This window comes from Pan troglodytes, chromosome 10 (genome assembly GCF_028858775.2).
Source record: "Pan troglodytes isolate AG18354 chromosome 10, NHGRI_mPanTro3-v2.0_pri, whole genome shotgun sequence".
Classification (NCBI taxonomy): Eukaryota; Metazoa; Chordata; class Mammalia; order Primates; family Hominidae; genus Pan; species Pan troglodytes.
Window position 1 is genome coordinate 126,616,022 of NC_072408.2, and position 18,578 is coordinate 126,634,599.

The 18,578-nt window shown below is 42.5% G+C and overlaps 1 protein-coding gene across 1 annotated transcript in view; it reads right to left on the minus strand.

The window, feature by feature from the left end:
* The window catches only part of CIT (citron rho-interacting serine/threonine kinase), a 191,349-nt gene that overhangs the window by 126,110 nt on the left and 46,661 nt on the right, over positions 1-18,578 (minus strand). Inside the window, 2 exon segments of the mRNA NM_001329948.2 lie at positions 10,851-11,004; positions 13,180-13,383. Of these exon segments, the coding sequence (NP_001316877.2) occupies positions 10,851-11,004; positions 13,180-13,383 (358 nt within the window).

The following is an 18,578-nucleotide window of genomic DNA, read 5'->3' on the forward strand; positions in this document are numbered from 1 at the left end:
TGAGACTCAGTCTCGCTCTTTTGCCCAGGTTGGAGTGCAGTGGCATGATCTCGGCTCACTGCAACCTCCACCTCCCGGGTTCAAGGAATTCTCATGCTTCAGCCTCCCAAGTAGCTGGGATTACAAGCACCTGCCACCATGCCTGGATACTTTTTTTGTATTTTTAGTAGAGACGGGGTTTTACCATGTTGGCCAGGCTGGTCTCGAACTCCTGACCTCAAGTGATCCGTCCGCCTTGGCCTCCCAAAGTGCTGGGATTACAGGTGTGAGCCACCACATCTGGCCCAACCAGGACACATTTAAATAATAGCAAAGGAGCTAGTTCATCAGCACCTGCTTGCTGTAGGCCCAGGCAACCTTCCCTTTCAGCACCTTCCGCCATGAATTACCTACACCCAATAACACATCAGACTAGATTCATTCTTTGCTGCCTTCCCGATCTCTTTAGTACCCTTTTATCTCTTTAGTATCCTTTTCTCCAACTTTTTTTTTTTAGAGACAGGGTCTCACTCTGATGCCCAGGAGGGAGTGCAGGGGTGCAATCATAGCTCACTATAAGCTTGAACTCCTGGGCTCAAGCAATCCTCCCACCTCAGCCTCCCAAGTAGCTGGGATTACAGGTGCACACCACCATACCCAGCTAGCTTTTTTTATTATTATTTTTTGGTAGAGACAGGGGTCTTGCTATGTTGCCCAAGCTAGTCTCAAACTCCTGGCCTCAAGTGATCCTCTCACCTCGGCCTCTCAAAACTTTTCTCCAACAGTGAAAAGATTTCTTCTTAATTTTTTTTTTTTTTTTTTTGAGATGGACTCTCGCTCTTTCGCCCAGGTTGGAGACATCGCACCCGGCTAGTCTCACCCTTCTACTCACTCCTCCAATAAGGAAGAAGGAGGTTATCTGGCTCATGAAAAGCAGACATTTATTTGGCCATGTTTTACTAGAAGGTAGAATTACTATGTCTTGAAAGTAAGGGCCAAACTTAAAACTTCCGCTTTTACTGCCTAGGCACAGGCATAGCAGGCACTCAACCAACCGAACACTCTTGTCCCCCTTATTTCCATCAGGCTCCCTGTTGTGGCAAGGCCCCCCTCCGATCCCGTTCATGAGGGGAGGCCACCATTCTTCTCTGTTGGTAGGATGGGCAAATTTACCAGAGCCCTGCATCAGAGCTTACTGGGTGCTTGCCCTGCCAAGAATAAAGTGGGTATTTTGGTCTCTATCTGGCTATCTGTTCTTTGTGTGTGTCCTTTATAAGTCAGAATTTTGAAGTGCTGGAAGGGTGGTCTTAGATCCCAAACTGCCAGTGCTGTAGTTGAATGTTCCATCACCACGGATGAACAGAGTTGGCTATATTTATTTTCTCTGAAGTGAGACACCAGAAATCATTTCCAAACTCTCAGTCATGAACCACCTGGGCCTCTAACTCTTTGTCCTGAGGCTTTCATCTCTTTTGATTCCTGCCAACCGCCCTTTTTAGTTCTATCCAAACTTCACCCTCAGAAAATGAGCATAACTGCAATCACCACACTCATAGAATTGATTAGAAAGTTGGCTGCTGAATATAGTCCCAGATGTTTAATATAATTTTGAATCTTTGGCCAAATCATTTCCACGTTTGCTTGGTTGTGAAAGGTTTTCCTGCAAGTGAGAATTTAAGGGTTGAAGACTCCAATTTATGGGCTCTCCAGCAAACCCACTCTGTTTCCCATCTTCCCCCAAAAAAGGCATTAATTTATCTCACTTAGAATTGATTTACCAAACTTGGATGTGGCATTGCACTGCTGGCTTGCACTAAGAGGCCCAGAAGGAAGCAGTCCTATGGAAATGCCAGGGTACATTTCCGAGGGATGGGGCCCACCAGGTCACAGGGGGTCTCATTTATGGGAAACCCAGTGGTGAAATTCCTCAGGGCTCAGTATTCAGAAAATTGGGTCTCCTCTGAGCAGAGCATTCTGGACTTTTTTTTCATGCGACTGGGGCTCTTGTAACTGTTTATATTCTCCTTTCTGCTTTGGTCACTGGGAGACTGAAAGTCCCAAATCATTCTTCCTTTGGCAACTTAACAGGAACTTCCTTGTTTTTACTTTCAACCCTAACTTTATTTCCCTATCCTCATACTCCTTTCATCTAGATTTCTCTATTTATTCATTGTTATATTTTTAATATTGCAATTATTTCTAGAATAAGTTGCCCTCAATTTATCTTGGAATAAAGTAGAATATTACATATTTTTGACATCTCTGGAAGTAGCTTCTAAATTCAGACTAGTGGGGGAAAATCCTATAATCCTAATTCATAAGCATTTAGCTCTTTTTGGCCTATTTTTTCTTACCAATCATTTACCTTCTAAAAACAGAACAGCCCCCAAGAGACACATAAATATTTGCCTACATATCCCATAAGAGATTATAAGAGCTACTGACTATAGCTCTTCATTATTCCTTTTTTGTTTTAGTAGGTGGTGCCCACACGCTCCTGGTCTAGTAAGTTGAATTTCTACCATCACTACTTTACCATCCCATCCCTCTTGCTCCCCTTCCCGTCCATGCTGATACTCCAAACAGACCCAACTCCTCTTCCTCACTTCCTCCTGCCCCTGAAGTAAGTGAGTGTCCAAAAGGAAGACAAGTTTAAGGGCCAACCAAGCCTAACAGAGAAGCATATCTACAATCCTCATGGAACTAGCTTAGAAAACAAAACATGACCAGATAACCCTTCAAATGACAGGAAGCCCCAAACAAGAAGAACTTTAAAAGGCCCCAAACAAATGAATACACAAACAAGATGAACTTTAAAAGGCCCAAAACATCACGCCTGTAATCCCAGCACTTTGGGAGGCCAAGGCGGGCGGATTACCTGAGGTCAGGAGTTCAAGACCAGCCTGGCCAACACGGTGAAACCCGTCTCTACTAAAAATACAAAAAAATTAGCCAGGAGTGGTGGTGCATGCCTGTAATCCCAGCTGCGTGGGAGGCTGAGGCAGGAGAATTGCTTGAACCCAGGAGGCAGAAGTTGCAGTGAGCCGAGATCGTGCCACTGCACTCCAGCCTGGCTGACAGAGGAAGACTCTGTCTCAAAAAAAAAAAAAAAAAAAGGCCCAAAACAAATACATGCGTGCTCACATACCACACACACACACACACACACACACACACACAACACACACACACACACACACAAAATGCACAAGCCATTGAGATAATGCAATTCTAAAGGCAGGACACTAAACAAAATAAATGAAAAAATAATGTCAAAATCATGATATCACCTGTGGCCTTGTTTAAAAAAAAAAAAGCCATAAGGGGTTTTCATTTGAGAAGAGCACTGCTTATCAGAAACCAATGGCTGAGTGGCAGATTCGAAGGATAAGCATGGTAGGGCCATGCTTAAATGAATGAAGTATAAAGATTGCTTCATTCATTTCAATGATGCGGGAAAATAACCTGCCAATAAAAATTACTGAATTTGGCCAGGTGCGGTGGCTCACGCCTGTAATCTCAACACTTTGGGAGGCCGAGGTGGGCAGATTACCTGAGGTTGGGAGTTCAAGACCAGCCTGACCAACATGGAGAAACCCCATCTCTACTAAAAATACAAAATTAGCCAAGCGTAGTGGCGCATGCCTGTAATCCCAGCTACTCGGGAGGCTGAGGCAAGAGAATCACTTGAACGTGGGAGGCAGAGGTTGCAATGAGCCGAGATCACGCCATTGCACTCCAGCCTGGGCAACTAGAGCAAAACTCCATCTCAAAAAAAAAAAAATTACTGAATTCTTGGGAGGCAGCATAAAGATGTTGTTAAGAGGATAGGTTGTGCTAGTGTTATAGGAGCATAGAATATTCTGGAAAGTTCTATGAGAAACTGACAATAGTGGTTTGCTTGAGGGAGAGGGGTTGGGCGTGGGGTGGGAAGGAGGCATTTTTCACCATATAACCTTCTGTATAATGTGAATTTTCTGCTATGGGCTATACCACTTTTTCAAAAAAACAAAGGCAAAGAGAACTTAGAGTCAGGGAGACCTGAGTTTGATTCCTACCACTGCCAACTTCGGGCTCCATGACCTCATTTGTATTGTGGACTAGTGATAGGACCTGCCTCACAGAGGTTTGGGGAAGAATAAATGGAACAATAATAAGCATAAAGCACTTTGCAGAGCTCCTGGCACATAGTAGGCACTCAATAAATGGCATGGTAATATCATACATGTATAAACATGTTAGTGAAGAATACTTATTCCACCCTTAATTAAAATCCAATATGGGACAACAGTAAAGTGGGGTTCAGGGAGTCAAGGAAATATCTTTTTGTTATCAGAAGGCAGAGATTAGGTCAAACCACCATTTTAAAGTATATGAACGATGTAATGTCCATCTAAGAGAAAAGCTTTAAATTCCTCAAAGCAAGGCCTAAAACCCAGCAGTTCTAAGCAGTCCCATTCACCCATAGGAGTCCTGAACCAAAAAGTGGCCTCCCCATACCTTAAGCCCGAAGACAAAACGAGGAAGACCCACAAAGATGAGCACGAAACTCTGAGGCTAGCATCCAATTTCTTCCTCTTGCAGGGCTTCACAACTCTAATATGCACAGAAATCCCCTGGGGATCCTTATTAAAATGCAGCTTCTGACTCAGTAGGCCTGAGTCTCTGAAGCTCTAACAAGCTCCTAGGTGATTCCGACGCTGCCGGTCCACGGACCACACTCTGAGTAGCAAGGTCCTACTGCCTCCACGTAATAGTTTTGCTGTTCGTTAACAGTAACAGTGGCAGTATTGAGAGATTCAGATTACTATGATGTTCCCTCTCCTGATAATAACCTGGCCAATTCTTCTAAATCAATGGTTCTCAACTGAAGGTGACTGTAGCCCCCAAGGGGAGACTGGGCAATGTCTAGAGTCATTTTTGGTTGTTGCAACTGCAGGGGGAGGGTGCTACTGGTATCCATGGAGAAAGCACAGCGATGCTGTTCAACATCCTGCAGTTCACACAACAGCCCCCACAGCAAAGAATTATCTGGCCCCAAATGTCAACAGTGCCAAGGCTGAGAAACCCTGTTCTAAATAAACAGAAAACAGGACACATCCTGAGTCTTCTCAACTCATCTTGAGATTAGAAATCCCAAGATTAGAAGTGGGCCATCGATCCAACATTGTCCTTTCCCAGGCTAGATCTGAGACATGGGGAGAGTTATAGGTTAGCAGGATGCTGTATGTGGGGAAGAGATCACCAGGTCACAGCCTATAGTCTGTATTTTGCTTAAAATCAAGCACATGTGGGGCCAGGCACAGTGGCTCATGCCTGTAATCCCTGCTGAGGCAGGTGGATCACGAGGTCAGGAGACCGAGACCATCCTGGCTAACATGGTAAAACCCTGTCTCTACTAAAAATACAAAAATATTAGCCGGGCGTGTTGGCGGGCACCTGTAGTCCCAGCTACTCGGGAGGCTGAGGCAGGAGAATGGCGTGAACCTGGGAGGCAGAGCTTGCAGTGAGCCGAGATCACGCCACTGCACTCCGGCCTGGGCAACAGAGCGAGACCCCATCTCAAAAAAAAAATCAAGCACATGTGGTTCAGTAAACTAGTGAGGGGAGGCCTACGAAGCATTAAACTTCCCACCATTTGGAGGTACAGCAATTTAACAGGACTACAGCTCTATTCAAGCAAAAGACCAGTTAGGCTCTTAGACTCTAAATTCAGTGAAGGTAGGGCCATACCCAAATGTGTTCATCAATGGAGCCACAGCACCAGCACCTGACATTGCACTTAACATACTGTAGAAATTCAAATATCAGAATGAATCATCAATTCAAAAATTCCTGCAATTCTAGGCTGGGCATGGTGGCTCATGCCTGTAATCCCATCACTTTGGGAGGCAGAGGGAGGATGATCACTTGAGCCCACAAGTTTGAGACCAGCCTGGGCAAAGATGGCAAGACTCCATCACTTAAAAAAAAAAAAAAAATCCAATTCCTGCAATTCCAAATGTTCTTAAATAGACCTAGAGATTAAATCACTCTCTAGTGTGACATGGTTTATTATTTGCCATCATCACAAATATTATTACTAATAACAATAACTTACGCAAAGGCATATATAGTATTGTAGAAAGAGCATGGGCTTTGGAATCACACAGACCTCCACCCAAATCCAGAATCCCCTATTCACTTGCCATATGACCTTGGCCAAGTTACCATGGTAACCACATCTGTAAAATGGGTATAATAATCCTTACATTTGACAGAAGTGTTTTGAAGGAGCATAGTGTAATATACTTGAATGCCTAGTGGTTAGCACAGAATAGGTACTCCCTAAACAATATTGTTGACCATACTAAAGGACTAGAAAAAAAAAAAAAAACCCAAGGAGGTACATGGTGCTTATTTCTACACACAAAAATCTGTAAGACTTTCACCTGAAGCTAAGTAGGCACAGAATCCCTATCCCCCAAACCAAAGACTGTCTTCCCTCAGGATTATTGAGCAACCATATTATACACTTGAGGTTTCATTGTCACTACTGAGGGCCAGCTAGCAAATAAGCAGCAACAATCAAAACGATACCTATTTGGAAGAAGACTATCTCAGCGTTTCATCAGCATGGGACCACCACTGAGTCACTGCCGGATGGAAACAAAATGTACTTTCTGCTAACAAATGCTGAGGACCTGAAAAATCAGGATCATGTGGCAAGAATTGTTTCTTTCAGAGAATAGCAAAAGAAAGACAACTCAAGAGAAAAAGCCCATGTCAGACGCAACAGACCATCCGAGTTCTCTAGCACATTAGCCATAAATGTCCTAGGAAATAATCCGTGATCACCACTTCCGTTATGCATTTCTCACTGTTGAGACATGGCAGTCTCGGATAAAAGGTACAAGTGTGCTGGTTCCGTTGACATCACGATGCCTCGGGGGAAGATATCTTAAAAGATGTTGATAGAAGACAGGACCAGACAGCAAAACTTTCCCATGGATGGGAGCAGGTACACGATGCCAGGCAAGGTAAGCATAATCCCAAAGGCATTAAAGAGGAGCTCTGATTGGCTTCAGCTTTCCTGAAGCCCAGAAAGATCAGGCTGGGTACAGCCAGAATCTGGCCCAGCATCTGAAACATCGCCGGAACTGCACAACCAGGGCAGCTGGTACGCTTAGGAAACCCCCCACTGAAACTTGGAAAGCAGCCTTGAAATAATGATAATAATAAATAAGCAGCTGAAAAACCAATCTTGTGGGAGGCTGGAAATGAAACAGAATAATGAGAGCCTGGTGACCCATGAGCATGGCAGTCACTCATCACAGAGTGTTCGACTTGCTGGAAGAATAAGTATCCTGGAACTGGGTCAGATGCCTGGTTCATGGGGTGCTGCCTGCAGCAACCCCAAGAGGCAGGACCCAGGAGGGTACAGAAGCTACGCCTGACCTCAGTGTCAAAGCAAAGGCGCATCCTAGTTTCTCTCGGTAGCCACTCCCAGTTCTGTCATTCATAAATTTGCCAAGACCTTTCTTAAACTGCATTTATATATCCTGCCAGGACCACCTCTTGAGATAATGAGTTTTAGAAGATTATTACCTGCTGTGTTAAGCAGTACTTCCTTTCATTGGTTACAACAAGAAAAAGAAGAATTGGGGGTGAAACCGCACAAAGGCTAATGTTGCTTTTAACAAGGGACAATCTCTTATTGCAGAAGGCGGAAATATTCGACAGCCTGGAACCACCAGGCATTTAAGCAGCATCCATGAACTTGGGAAACTTAATGATTCGAAGTATTTCGGTTGATGAAAATCACTCAACATGTGTTTATGAAAAACAGTGCTAGATAAAAGCATAATTTATGTTACAGTTACCTAGTTAGAAAATAGCTTAAAGAGCATGGAGTCAAGCAATGTTTTCAATCACAAATCTCTGAGTTGATTGCAAATAATGCAGGGATCAGAGGTTGGTGAAAAACAGGAAAATTTGCTAGGAGACACTGAAGTTAATACCATGCCTCTCTGCATAGTCGGAAATGTCATAAAACCACCAGGAAAACACAATACTAATCCTCGGTGGGCATGAAGATCCCACCTGCTGGCTGAGCTACACTAAGTATCTAAACTAGGACCAGTCCCATCAAATATAAACACCCTAACTGCAATATGGTACCACGGATTGATTCCTGAAACAGAAACGGGACATGAGTGGGAGAATTGGTAAAATCCAAAAAAAGTCTGAAGTGTAGTTAACAATAATGTACCAATATTAGTTTTGACAAATAGTTTTTCAAACACTTAGACAGTGACACTGTTATGTAAGAGTTAACACTGGGGGCTGGGTGCGGTGGCTCATGTCTGTAATCCCAGCACTTTGGGAGGCTAAGGTAGGCAGATCACCTGAGGTCAGGAGCTTGAGATCAGCCTGACCAACATGGTGAAACCCTGTCTCTACTGAAAATACAAAAAGTAGCCGGGCATGGTGGCGCACACCTGTGGTCCCAGCTACTCGGAGGCTGAGGCAGAAGAATCACTTGAACCCAGGAGGCGGAGGTTGCAGTGAGCCGAGATCGTGCCACCACACTCCAGCCTGGGCGACGGGAAGACTGTGTCTCAAAAAATGAATAAATAAATATAAAAAAGAGTTAACGTTGGGGAAAACTGGGTGAAGGGTATGTGGGAACTCTTCCATACTATCTTTGCAACTTTTCTATAAATCTAATACTATTCCAAAATAAAAGATTTATTAAAATTAGGGCTGGGTGCAATGGTTCACGCCTGTAATCCCAGTATTTTGGGAGGCCAAAGCAGGAGGATCACTTGAGCTCAGGAGTTCAAGACCAGCCTGGGCAACCTGGTGAAACCGCGTCTCTACAAATACAAAAAAATTAGCAGAGTGTGACGGCACACACCTGTAGTCCTAGCTACTTAGGAGGCTGAGGTGGGAGGACTGCTTGAGCGTGGGAGGTCGAGGCTGCAGTGAGCCGTGATCACACCACTGCATTCCTGCCTGGCCCACAGAGTGAGACTCTGTCTCAAAAGTAAATAAATAAAGATTTATTTAAATTAAAAGAATTTTTTGGCCAGGCGTGGTGGCTCACACCTGTAATCCCAGCACTTTGGAAGGCCGAGGCAGGCAGATCACCTGAGGTCAGGAGTTCAAGATCAGCCTGACCAACATGGAGAAACCCTGTTTCTACGAAAAATAGAAAATTAGCTGGGTGTGGTGGTGCATGCCTATAATCCCAGCTACTTGGGAGGCTGAGGCAGGAGAATCGCTTGAACCCAAGAGGCGGAGGTTGCAGTGAGCTGAGGTCGCACCACTGCACTCCAGCCTGGGCAACAAGAGCAAAACTCTGTCTCAAAAAAAAAAAGAATTTTTTAAAGCAAATACATTTTGTGAGTCTTCAGAGCCACTACACTGGGAGCTGGGAGTCAAATATATTATGCCTAATTTATAAGTTAAGCTTTATATAACATAGGTATGTATGCACAGGAAAAAAGGTAGATGGGTTTCAGTACTATCATCAGTTTCACACATCCACTGGGAGACTTGGAACATATGTGCCACAGATAGGAGGGTGGGGGACTACTTTAACTCTACTCAGGTAATCACCATTCACTGACTTACTTAAGTGGAGATACATTCTTAGGCATGATCAGCAGGTTCATGAATAAAAAAAATTAACTGCTTATTCAAGAAGATTACAGAGATAAAAAGGCAAGACAAGAAAAGATTAAGTACTTGAACAGCATCTAAAAGAAAGTCTATTACATCTTTCTAAAAGCATAAAAGGAAGAATGCCCTGAAAATATATTACTGATTAAAAGGTCTGAACCTTGGAGATTTGGGGGGAGATGTCTATTTATTTAGAAAAATAAAGCAATGTGGCCACCCGAATAATAAAAACATTTGCCAAGAAAGATTTATGGAAATGCGACCTACTTAAATATTTCAGCAGAAGGTTAGAGAAACCATCAAAATGGTTTACAACTGGACAATACTGATTTTTTACCATACTATGTCCTAGCTGAAGGTGCAAGCAATTATAATTATAACACATCTCCAATCAGAAGCCTGGTTTTGACACCTAGAAACAGATTCCATTTCCCAACCTCCCTCCATCACCAAAAACAAAACACATACTCAAACAGGATAACTGCTTTCCTACTGGCTCTAATCCGTGCTGATCATTCAGTAGAACACATTCAATCAACAACACATCCAAGAATTAAAAGGATTTTTAAAAGATCACCAACTGGTAAAAGAAAAAAGAGCATTGTGTGGTTTCTGTTGATAATAAACCAGGTCTTTGTTTTTAATGAATTCATTCAGTTTGCACTAACTGATTATAAAAAGTGATGTATGAATGAATCTACTGTGCATATACATTATAGGTTTTACATGCTTGTGAGCAAAGACAAATATTATCGAGGGAAACAAATGAATAAACACAGGGAGGTGTTTATGGTTTTTGTTTAAACTCAGCCATTAGCAGAACAACCTGGGCATGTTGCCTAATCTGAGTCTTTTTCCTGATATGTGAATGAAATACCTAGATCCACTTTTTTGGAAGAAACTGTGTCAAACCAAGTGACAACCTTCAAACTCCATTAATCTGTGCCTCTAACTTACTGAGGGATAATATTCTAAAGGCCACATAAACACAGAGTTTGATAAATGACCCAGTTCTACACAAACAATTTTAAAGCAGAATTATTACTCAAAGACAGCTACATCATTAGCCTTTACTACTCCTGTAGATAATTAAAGCCTTTATTTATGTAATTTACAGAAGCTTCTTTGGGCCAGAACAATCTCAGATCTCTCTTGAGTGTTTCATAATCCCAACATCCCAAATTAACGAAAACAGCCCTACTTACAGTTACGAATGTTGTTCCAGTCGATTTTAGAGAAGAAAGGATGGCAGCAAAGACCTTCAAACTTCAGTCTCTCTTTCTGGCCACACAACAAGCTTTGAACCAGATCAAGAAAGTCACCGCTCACTTTGGGGTCATCTGGAAATTTCAAAAACCGCTGTTCCAAAAAAAATAAGAGAATTATTTCCTTAGTAGGGATTCCGTTTCTCATGCCGCAAAGTGAAGAAAGTATTTCTCATATATGCAAGTTTCTTTTTTTTTTGTTTTTTAGAGAAGGAAGTTTCGTGCCCTCTTCCCTTTGGACCAAAGGCATGTTCCCAAAATAAGTGGCCTGTTCACATCAATAGGCTTAGTTCCTTTGTAGGGGTTCAGCGTCCTCCATGGCTTGACCCCGGCTCCCCTTCTCATCTCATCTTGCCACGCTCCCCATCTCTCCCTTTGCTGTCCAACAATGATGAGCTATTTAAAGATCCCTGAACAAATCACGCTGTTCTTGCTGCTTTCCTTGGCTACCTTTTCTATCCTATAACTCCTTTCTGCATGTTCCCTCTGCACTCTACTTTTGCACACACACAATGCGCTGTGATTTCGGTGTGATGAAAAAGAAAGAAGGCAGAGAGGGCCTGCTTCTTCTGCTCATCCCTGTAAACCTGCTACCTAACAGTGCCTGGTATGATAACACACTCGTTATTGAATGATTGAATGAGTGAGTGAGCTAAAGGGAAGGAAATAAATTAGCTCCAAGAGTCATCTAAGGGGAAATTTTCACTCAAGAGGAGGCTCAAGAATAACAAATAATGTATGTACATAAAAATATGTATTAAGCATTCCAGAAAGATGAAAATTAGGTGAGATACAAAAATCTAGGAAATACGTTCCTTTTCCTTTTGGTTGAAACTAAAACATATACATTTATCAGAGCCTTAAGAAATGAGCTTCACAGGCTAGGCACAGTGGCTCATGCCTGTAATCCCAATACTTTGGGAGGCCGAGGCAGGCAGATCACCTGAGGTCAAGAGTTCAAGACCAGCCTAGCCAACATGGTGAAACCCCATCTCTACTAAAAATACAAAAATTAGCCAGGCATGGTGGTGGGCACCCGTGATCCCAGCTACTCAGGAGGCTGAGGCAGGAAAATCGCTTGAACCCAGGAGGCAGGGTTGCAGTGAGCCGATATTGTGCCACTGCACTCCAGCCTGGGTAACAGAGCAAGACTCCATCTCAAAAAAAAAAAAAAAAAAAAAAAAAAATAGGCTTAATGTAGTAGAAAGCACAGTTATTAGAAAATAGTTTTACTGTATATATATATACAGTAAAACACATATCTATATGTAATTGTATTTCTAATTCATTTCCTCATTCAAGTGTAATACCATATTCAACAGTTAGTACTAAGAAGGAGTATATCGAAAAATCAAGAGCATGGACTTCAGGGCCAGACTGCCTGTGTTATTTCAGGCCAGTTACTTCACCTTCAGTGCTTTGGTTTCCTCATCTATAAATGAAAATAATAATACTTACCTCACAAGGTTGTTTGAAGATTAACTAACTGACTAAACTATATCTCCTCAATTCTAAGACTCACAGTTATTCACAGTTAACAGCACTGAAATCAAGATGCATTCTATAATCAAGAAAAATATCATAGACTCACTGGCAACAGTTTTTCTTCCTTAGCAGTACATAAAATAATGGTGTAGTCTTATCATTACTGGCAGCTGAGATTCCGTGAAATACAATTAATAAAATGTTTAGAATAGCCTTTGGCACAGAGTTAAGTGCCATATAAGTATTTGCTATTATTATTTTCCACCACTGCTGAAACACTCATTCACACAATTTTTAAATAACATCTAACACTCTATAAACATTCATTCACACAATACGTATAAAATATTCATGCACACAATTTTTAAACAACATTCTAGAAACATTCATTCACACAATTTTTTGTTGTTTTGTTTTGTTTTGTTTTGTTTTTTAGACGGAGTCTCACTCCGTTGCCCAGGCTGCTGTAGTACAGCGGCGCGATCTTGGCTCACTGCAAGCTCCGCCTCCCGGGTTCATGCCATTCTCCTGCCTCAGCCTCCAGAGTAGCTGGGACTACAGGCGCCCACCACCACAACTGGCTAATTTTTTTGTATTTTTTAGTAGAGATGGGGTTTCACCGTGTTAGCCAGGATGGTCTCGATCTCCTGACCTCGTGATCCACCCACCTCGGCCTCCCAAAGTGCCGGGATTACAGGCATGAGCCACCACGCCCAGCCTCATTCGCACAATTTTTAAATAACGTTTCTCAATGTGACTTCGAAATCTTCTAAGGACTCTTTACCTGGAAATTCATGATGTTATTGAAGGTTCTGGCAGAGGTTCCCTCTGCGAAGGGGGATCTCCCATAAATCATCTCATAGGCAATCACGCCCACTGACCACCAGTCACAGTCCAGGCCGTAGGTGCCTTTTCCATCCCCGTTCATCACAGTCAGCACTTCAGGAGCCATGTAATCTGGGGTCCCAATCGGGAGTTTGGCATTCACCTAGAATCCCATCAATAAAACGAATACAGCAAACTTTCAATTATCCTCAAGTAGACTGCCAACAGCCACATTTCAGACACAAGCTGATTTGCCACTGATTACTATTCTCCCAGGCACTTAAACCAGCTGTCAAGTGGCACACTGTCAGGAAATGCAAACGCTTTACTAATTTAAAAAAAAAAAAGCACACAGCATATAATGCAATCCAAGGGCAAAAGGGCAAGAGTTGTTGATGATATACACACAGCCTTCGGTTATACGAATGAGAGTTGGATATACCGGGAATGGAAGATGTCTTTCCTAATACAAGTTATTGACATGATGGAACTTCTCTTATGATAACAGCAAAATGATAATAAACTCTAAAAATGAATCTAAAATATCAACCTAACCATTACTAGAAAACTGGCAGTTGGCCAGGTGCAGTGGCCCATGCCTGTAATCCCAACACTTTGGGAGGCCAAGGTGGGTGGATCATTTGAGGCCAGGAGTTTGAGACCAGCATGGCCAACATGGTGAAGCCCCATCTCTACTAAAAGTACAAAAATTAGTCAGGCGTGGTGGTGCACACCTGTGGTCCCAGCTACTCGGGAGGCTGAGGCACAAGAATCGCTTGAACCTGGGAGGCGGAGGTTGCAGTGAGCCAAGATTGCGCCATTACACTGCAGCCTGGGTGACAGCGAGACTGTAAGAAAAGAAAAGAAAAAAGAGAAGAGAAGAGAAGAGAACTGGTGGCTAACTGGCAAGATAATATTACAAATCTCAAGTTCAAAAATTTGGAAAACTGCCTTTGGAATTAACGTTCCTACTTCAACCCACCCGCAGGGCAAGACATGATAATTAACTTCCACCCAGCGCCCAAGGTTAATGAGTTCTTTTTCCTCACCCCTAACCCTTGTTCCTGTGATTCCCTCCCCCACCGTTCAGAAACCCAGGGGCTTATAATCCAATGGCACCCAAGCACTTGACCTTGGCAAAGAAAGATTAGGACAATACAGGAGGGCATTTTATAAAGCTAAATGTAACCCATTTAAAGGACTGTCCTTTTTTTCTGAGAATTTGTCCTTCTGACTTTTTTAGTGTTTAAATGTCCTTTGTTTCTGGATATGCTGTTGATGAAAGAAGCAGGCTTTCTTCCCCTCATACCCACCCCTGTCTAGGCAGCCTAGTAAGCTGGCAACCCCTTTGGTCTTCAAAATTATTTTGACGTTTTACTGAGCCATGAAATTTGAAGTCTAAAGATTCCTTCTCTAACTTTTCTCCCCATCAAAACAGAGAGGCCCTTATTTTAGCTATATAGTGTGTTGGCCAGCTGTCCTATAACTCTATATCATAATGGGCTTCTCTCAGGTCAGCAGTTACATGGTACAAAAGAACTTTTTCCTCATTAAACGATGGTAAGTGAACCTGAGTGAGCCAAGAGATTTTGTGGGTAAGTCCACATACCTTGAAGGCTGGGCTTTACATCAAGAAAGTAAATTTGCTTTACTTTAACTGGGTGTGGAGAGGAAAGTGAATGTTTAGTGAGGACGTGATGAGGTCTCCTCTCCCCGGGGCTGATTCTGGATGAAGCTTTTCCAGCCTGTAACTTGAATCTCATCCATTCCTCTGCCATGAGACTTTCTCGTTATATGAAACAGACCTATTCTTCCCTCTCCTCTCTTTTTACCCCTTCCCTCGGGCCCACGCTCTGATACAGGTTTTTCCAAGCCCTAAACCCAGAAAGCAGTGTGATACAATCATTCCTGACATGGATTGTCCACCGGTTTGGGCAATAAAACTTCCCCTGTAAGTGCCCCTTCAAGAAAGCCAGATGGTCACACCATCCAAAACCCACAGGCAGGCTTGGCTTGATAGACAGAAGGGGAGACAAAGGGGAAAATATTTGGCCTAAGACAAAACCACAGGGTGACTTAAGCTTGAAGAACTGAAAGTAGCTTAAGTCAAGGAGAAGACTTAATATGTTGGGAAATCTGGGCTGATTCTGTTTTTTAATATGTATGTAAATGTTAAAGAGCTCAGCACAGGTTAGGGTTAAACTAAAGGGTTTTGGTTAAAATGCACCAACAATAACCAATAGATTTTTTTTTTTTTTTTTTTTTTCCGAGATGGAGCCTCGCTCTGTCACCAGGCTGGAGTGCAGTGCTGTGATCTCAGCTCACTGCAACCTCCTCCTCCCAGGTTCAAGCAATTCTCTTGCCTCAGCCTCTCGAGTAGCTGCGACTACAGGTGCATGCCACCACACCCAGATAATTTTTGTATTTTTAGTAGAGACGGGGTTTCACTATGTTTGGCCAGGATGGTCTCGATCTCTTGACCTCGTGATCCACCCATCTTGGCCTCCCAAAGTGCCGGGATTACAAGTGTGAGCCACGGAGCCTGGCCACAATAGATATTTTTTAAATAACAAAACAAGAGAAGGAAAACTGTAACATCTTGATTTGACTAGGTAATGAAAATGCTACTATATTGTTGATTAAATACTTATCCTTTATGTCTAATTACCTTGCAGGACCTAACTACGCAATTGTTGAATACATACCATTTGCACTTACTGGATTTTGTTTTTATTGCCACAGACTGTTCAGGAATATTCAGTTCTCCTTATTTGCAGCTCACAGGGCAGTCACTTGTTCACAACCAAAGAGTTGCAAAAACAGAATTGACTGGGGAGTGTTTCTCAGGACAACCCAGCCAAACAGTATGAATTGCCAATGCCCCATTTTCAAACTAATGGTAAGACTTATCAAAGAAAGATAATTCCCCAACTAATTTTTGCCCCCTAACAGATACATGATTATACACATTTATGCACAATCATTTTCTAATTTTCTAAATTTTATTAATTTGTACTAGAAAGCTATGAAGGGAAAAATACCCACTGGCTTCCTCTTAAGTGCATAATAGTGATTAGCAAAGGCATTACTCTTTGTTAATTAACAAATCTCTAAGTGTGTAATAGTAATTAACAAACGTTTTTAATGACAGTTAATGACTGCTAAGTTCCCATTAGTCACTGACCCCCAAGCACATTAAACCTGTTCAACACGTAATCTCACATGTCCTGATTATGATTTTGCAATATGCTTTCACTCTCCTCTGGTGGCAATTCAGCCAGCTAATCTGGGTGAGATATTAAAAGTGAAACTGTAGTAGGGGCCCAGCCTGCCTGCAGGAGGACACTGTCTGATAGGGCCCAAGTACTACTTAACTTAATTAATTTTTTTTTTTTTAAAGACTGCTCTGTCGCCCAGGCTAGAGTGCAGTGGCGCAATCTTGGCTCACTGCAACCTCCAGCCCCTGGGTTCAAGCAATTCTCCTGCCTCAGCCTCCCGAATAGCTGGGACTACAGGTGCGCACCACCACACCCAGCTAATTTTTACAATTTTTTTTTAGTAGAGACAGGGTTTCACCATGTTGGCCAGGCTGGTCTCAAACTCCTGACCTCAGGCGATCTGCTCGCCTCAGCCTCCCAAAGTGCTGGGATTACAGGCATGTGCCACCACTCCCGGCCAACTTAGTTAATTTTTACTGTATTAACAGGGAAGAAAATAAACAAGTTCAGAAGACTATATGAGAATGACTAGGGGACAGAAGAGTCTGCCATATTTTAGGAGAAAGGGGGAGAAGGAAAAGAAAGGAAGGAAGGAAGGAAAGGGGGGAAGAACTGAAAGAGGGAGAGAGGGAGGGAGAAAGAAAAGAGTTAGCTTAGCAGGTTCTTTCACTAACAAAAAGCAGATGAGGAAGAAAGAAAACCAATGTCTTCCTCCTCCTAACCCCTTTCCATAAAATGCTTCAACATGGTGAAACCCCATCTCTACTAAAAATACAAAAATTAGCCAGGCATGGTGGCGGGCACCTGTAATCCCAGCTACTCGGGGAGCTGAGGCAGGAGAATCTCTTGAACCCAGGAGGCGGAGGTTGCAGTGAGCCAAGGTCGCCCACTGCACTCCAGCCTGGGTGACAGAGCAAGACTCTGTCTTGAAAGAAAAGAAAAGAAGAGAAGAGAAGAGAAGAGCTTACAAATAAAACTATTTAAACCTAACTTTACCCATCAAGTTGCCTAGGGCATAAGCATATACCTGCAGAAGCAGGGGGAAAAGGAGTTCTTACTACGTCGTTCCTCTTGTGGAAAATAAAGCTTTTCACTCCTACATAAATCTAAAAAGGGCTATCTCTTGTGGGGTTGCAACTGCCAAATGGGGTTGATTATCACTTACTGTGCTATATAATGTGGTTTATCTACAATCTCCTTATGACTGTTTTCATGAGAGCCAAATGAGACAGATTGGAACTCAGCTGTTCACCATTCTTTGAGATTCTAATAAAGTGAAGTGGGTGACCTAAGTCACACAGCAGGTCCTAGAGTCACTAGGCCCTGTGTTTACTAACAGAAAATACTCCAAAGCAACATTCTGAATCAGAAGCTTGAAATAAGACAATGGATAATGGAAAACTGAACAGATCTAAGATTCACAGGTATCCAAAATACGAAGATATTATGTGGGGGTGATAGGGAAGGGATTGATTGATTTGGGGTAAGTAATATACGGTAGTTCCAGTAAATGTGGATTATATTTTATATGGTATACTATGAGTACAGGCAACATTTAGAACCTACTTTAGGCCTACAGACATTTCATTTAAAGGAAATATGTTTAACCCAAAACCACTATTAAAAATATCCCCCCAAAAATTATAATTTTATATCCACACTTGACTTGATCTAGTGTGCAGATTATTGCTCTTCTATAAGAAAAAGGACTTTGCACTTAATGCAAAAAATTCCTTATCTGCCTGTCACGTTCCAACCCTAAAAGCTCAAGAGAAAAAGAGAGGCAATATTCTCAAGTGTGTGGTATAGAGTGTCATATCTCCTTGACCAAAATAATCAGAGATTGAGCCTTGTTGTAAATAAACCTGGGAGGCTCCCCACCTGGAGTGAAGGTTGTTACAATTATAACTGAAAAGGGCAGTCTGAAGCACTAAAAAATAGAAACTGGGAACCCTGTCTCTCCACCAAGAGCTCCGAAGAGAATGACCCCAGACACAGAGATAGGGTCTTATTCTTAATTCCTATTTATTTACCAAGCAGTAACTTTGGAACTTGATTAGTTTGCTGAGGTTTTCTTACTGCAAACACATATTCCTGTCTAATTAATTAGCTTTCTGATGCTTCTCAACCTACTGCAGGC